A 3228-nucleotide genomic window follows, 5' to 3' on the forward strand; every position below is an offset into this window, starting at 1 on the left:
CCCTAAACAATTAACCCTTACTCATATTTAATATACCCTAAACAAAACAAAACAATGTTGTTTAGAATATGGTTTTTATGAAGTAGTAAATCCATATCCATTGTAAATAAAAATATATACCCTAACAACTATAATACCAAAATGAAATTATAAACCCTATTTCATATACCCAAAACAATTAACCCTTACTCATATTCAATAAACCCCATAGCATATATATCTAAAAAATATTCCCTAAACCCTAAACCCTAAACTATAAACACTAAACACTAAACCCTAAACACATAACAATAAACCATAAACTCTAAACCCTTTAACCTTAAACCATCCATATATCCATATCCACGAGAAAATAGATTTAATATATATACCCTAAGCACTATAATACTAAAAATAAAATCTAAACCCTATTCCCTATACCCTAAACAATTAACCCTTACTCATATTTAATATACCCTAAACAAAAAAAACAATATTGTTTAGAATATGGTTTTTATGGTTTCTAAACATTTTACTCATCATTTTTAAACATGATTTTAAAGCAACGATTAATTATTGTTTTTTTATGAAGTCATCAACCCGTTTATACTCAGAATATAAAAAAATTCATCTCGTATCCACAACATTATATCCATGTGTATAGATATATATATCGTAATCCAATGAATATATTATCAAAGCGGAGAATTAGCTAGCAACACGAGTTTAGGTTAAACATGGGTGACTCTATAAATAGGACATAAACCATAACACAACCTATCCAAAGTGAAATTTGTTTTGTAATTCTGATTATGATTGGAGATTCACAAGAAAGCGTAACTATGCGTGGTTTTCTCGAAAGCAATGAAGATAGCGAGGGTTCAAATGTCATTGAGGTTGTTGTAATGTATTTTTAGGATAATGATTATGTCAGAATGATAGTTTAAAAATCTGTTTAAATTTTGTAGGAGATTCCAATGAGGGAATTTCACATTCCTCAGCCGTTAATGGATATCATCGTGAGTAAGGTTGGTGAAGATGGTGTTGATGCGTTGAAGAACTTGTTGCTCGCTGGGAGAGAGGGGAAGGATGCTGTTCTGTCGAAGGAAACCTTAGCATCCGTTCGCATCGACATGGACAATCATTTCATGTGGTGGTCAATGCCACATTCAAAGTACTACACTTTCTTCCAAAAGTGTCTTGCCGCGAATAATCCATATACGAAGTTTGTAGAGAAGAAAAAAGGAGTGGCTTATGAGTCGACGATAGGGTACTTTCAAATGAGATGCCGTTGGAAGGTCTGCCACAATAAACGTTGCGGGGGTTTGATGAACCTGTATGACATGAAAAAGTGCGTGGTGCAGCCACGTTTTAAGCGGGAGAGAACTGGGAGGCCAAGGTGCCGTATGTGCAACAAAGCTGGGCACAGGTGTATGGATTAAGGATTGTAGGATGTTGCCGGGATTATGGGGAAGAGTTCATTAGTAGTATGATCTATTTTTTCTGGAATGTTATTTGGTTATAATCCAATATGTAAGCGGGATGTTGTTTTTGGTTACCTATTAGTTTAAAGTTGAACGGGAATATAAAACATTTAAAATTGTTGGGATGTTTTTGTTAAATTTGATGATTTTTGTTAAATTTGATGTAAGAAAATTGTTTTGCTGTCCATGTAATAGTATCCATTTAATAGTTATTCATAAATTAATAATTTAAAACGTTTAAATAAAATTTAGAAAAACTATTTCCACCTATGTCAAACCTTTTAATATCAACGGAAATTTAGTAAGGTAAGAGCGGAAAAATTCACTCCAAAACCCTATAGCATATATATCTAAACATTAAAACCTAAACACACAACCGTAAACACTAAACCCTAAAATTTAAACAATAAAAGCTAAACCCTAAACACTAAACCCTAAACCCTAAACCCTGAACACTAAACACTAAAAATTAAACAATAAACCCTAACTCTAAACCTTAAACACTATACCATAAACCCTAAACCCTATACTCTTAACCATAAACCCTTAATTATATACCCTAAAAATTTAACCATCCATAAATCCATATCCACGAGGATATATATTAAAGATATATACACTAACCATTATAATACAAAATTAAATTCTAAACCCAATACCCTAAACCATAAACCCTTACTCATATATAATAGACCCTATAGCATATATATCTAAACCATATTCCCTAAACAATACCATAAACCATAAGCCCTTACTCATATAAAATAGACCATATAGCATATATATCTAAAACATATTCGCTAAACAATACGTTAAGGGTCCTAAACACTAACCCTTATACCCTAAACCCAAAAGCCATAACAATAAACCCTTAACTCTATTCCCTATCCACGTGGATATATATTAAAAATATATACCCTAACAACTATAATACCAAAATAAAATTATAAACCCTATTTCATATACCCAAAACAATTAACCCTTACTCATATTCAATAAACCCCATAGCATATATATCTAAAAAATATTCCCTAAACCCTAAACCCTAAACCATAAACACTAAACACTAAACCCTAAACACATAACAATAAACCATAAACCCTAAACCCTTTAACCTTAAACCATCCATAAATCCATATCCACGAGAAAATATATTTATTATATATACCCTAAGCACTATAATACTAAAAATAAAATCTAAACCCTATTCCCTATACCCTAAACAATTAACCCTTACTCATATTTAATATACCCTAAACAAAACAAAACAATGTTGTTTAGAATATGGTTTTTATGAAGTAGTAAATCCATATCCATTGTAAATAAAAATACATACCCTAACAACTATAATACCAAAATGAAATTATAAACCCTATTTCATATACCCAAAACAATTAACCCTTACTCATATTCAATAAACCCCATAGCATATATATCTAAAAAATATTCCCTAAACCCTAAACCCTAAACTATAAATACTAAACACTAAACCCTAAACACATAACAATAAACCATAAACCCTAAACCCTTTAACCTTAAACCATCCATAAATCCATATCCACGAGAAAATATATTTAATATATATACCCTAAGCACTATAATACTAAAAATAAAATCTAAACCCTATTCCCTATACCCTAAACAATTAACCCTTACTCATATTTAATATACCCTAAACAAAACAAAACAATATTGTTTAGAATATGGTTTTTATGAAGTAGTAAATCCATATCCATTGTCATAACCCGTGTAGCAACTCGTAACC

The 3228-nt window shown here is 30.8% G+C and overlaps 1 protein-coding gene across 1 annotated transcript in view; it reads left to right on the forward strand.

The window, feature by feature from the left end:
* Positions 1–821: 821 nt before the first annotated feature.
* Positions 822–3228, forward strand: part of LOC110228482 — a 3480-nt gene continuing 1073 nt past the window's right edge. Inside the window, exons 1-3 of the mRNA XM_021026091.1 lie at positions 822–881; positions 951–1073; positions 1278–1322. Coding sequence (XP_020881750.1) covers positions 822–881; positions 951–1073; positions 1278–1322 — 228 coding nt within the window. The remainder of the gene's footprint in view (positions 882–950; positions 1074–1277; positions 1323–3228) is intronic.

Source organism: Arabidopsis lyrata (genome assembly GCF_000004255.2).
Source record: "Arabidopsis lyrata subsp. lyrata unplaced genomic scaffold ARALYscaffold_5, whole genome shotgun sequence".
Classification (NCBI taxonomy): domain Eukaryota; kingdom Viridiplantae; phylum Streptophyta; class Magnoliopsida; order Brassicales; family Brassicaceae; genus Arabidopsis; species Arabidopsis lyrata.